Consider the following 1,437-nt stretch of genomic DNA (forward strand, 5'->3'; position numbering starts at 1 on the left):
CCGCGCGTTACCCGAGCCCTGCCGTTAACCTCACACGGGACTGGGGAGGAAATGCCGGGATGTCCGAGACACGACATAAACACAGCCCTGCCGAGACGCGCACACAAACACGCACATACAGTACAGCCGGCTGGGAAGCGCGCTGAATACGTAAGTGTACAATGAGGCTCCTGCAAGGTGGTTTGCAATACACACGCCCTGTTGCATCCAGAACCGTGCTTTATCCAGAGCCGTACTCGGGCGCGGTTCTGGATAGCCCAAGCGTATCCAGAACCGTTCCTGGGGGCAAATCTACTTTCTTGGATACGCGGAGACTATCAGAACCTGAGCCTGACCCTAACCCGTTCAGACATGGAACAAAATCACACAATAACACAGGGTAACCACAGAGCACCATACTTAAAATACATGATATACATTGACAAAATACAGAATATTGTTGCTCTCTGATGTGGGAATGTGAAGCAGGCTGCTAAGCAGGACGTCTAACCTCGCAAATAACCTGTAGACGGGCCCCGTTTTCTGCCCGGAGATGTGAGCCGTTACCTTGGGCGGGTCCATGAGGCCGTACCGTATGGCCAGGTAGGTCATCTGCACGAACCCCAGCATGATCAGGCAGCCAATGATGATGGCCACCAGCGTCCAGTCGTCAGTCAGGTCAAAGTCGCACTCAGGGTCCTTCTTCTTATTGCACATGGCGGACCGCAGCCGGTACACACGTTACAGCACCTTACAGCCCGCCTTACAGCTGGTACAGCGCCGTGTTACAGCACTTACAGCGTCCAGTCGTCAGACAGGTCCAAGTCGCACTGCGCGCCCTTGATGTTTGATGTTTTATTAGATATCCATTAGATTAGATAACAAATCTAATCTATTCTTCCTGGATTCATAAAATATGATACAAATTAAGGCACATAACATAACATAACACTTGCATCCATTAGACTACAACTAGCATAACACTACAAAACAATAAACAATAACAACTACAAAGCAGCACGACATTTCCAGATCGCTTTTGGGAGGTCAGAGGTCGATACGACTTCTTATTGCACATGGCGGGCCGCAACCGGTACAGACGTTACAGCAAACCTTACAGCCCGCCTTACAGCTGGTACAGCGCCGTGTTACAGCACTTACAGCCTGCCTTACAGCTGGTACAGCGCCGTGTTACAGCACCTTACAACACGTACAGCACCTTATGAAGTAAGTTTAAACTGTAATTTCCAACACAACAAAAATTGGACTCACCCAAATTTTCGACTGTACAACTCCAGTCTTTTTCAAGGAATGAGCAATCCACCGCTTCCGTAACGTCACGCAGATAACACACGTGACTCCGTGAGCAGTGGATCATAGGTTGCAGAAAGTCTGTGGCGCCCCCCGTCTCTGTTGAGGGATGGCTGTAAAGCCCTGATGTATATGGCCTCTTTAATC

General features: G+C 49.7%; 1 protein-coding gene across 1 annotated transcript in view; it reads right to left on the reverse strand.

Annotated features, from left to right (window-relative positions):
- LOC109463490 overlaps positions 1 to 1,437 on the reverse strand; it is a 17,751-nt gene that overhangs the window by 13,156 nt on the left and 3,158 nt on the right. Inside the window, exon 3 of the mRNA XM_019760324.1 lies at positions 547 to 720. Within this exon, the coding sequence (XP_019615883.1) occupies positions 547 to 720 (174 nt within the window). The remainder of the gene's footprint in view (positions 1 to 546; positions 721 to 1,437) is intronic.

The sequence above is a fragment of the Branchiostoma belcheri genome, unplaced genomic scaffold (assembly GCF_001625305.1).
Source record: "Branchiostoma belcheri isolate BF01 breed outbred unplaced genomic scaffold, Haploidv18h27 scaffold127, whole genome shotgun sequence".
Lineage (NCBI taxonomy): Eukaryota > Metazoa > Chordata > Leptocardii > Amphioxiformes > Branchiostomatidae > Branchiostoma > Branchiostoma belcheri.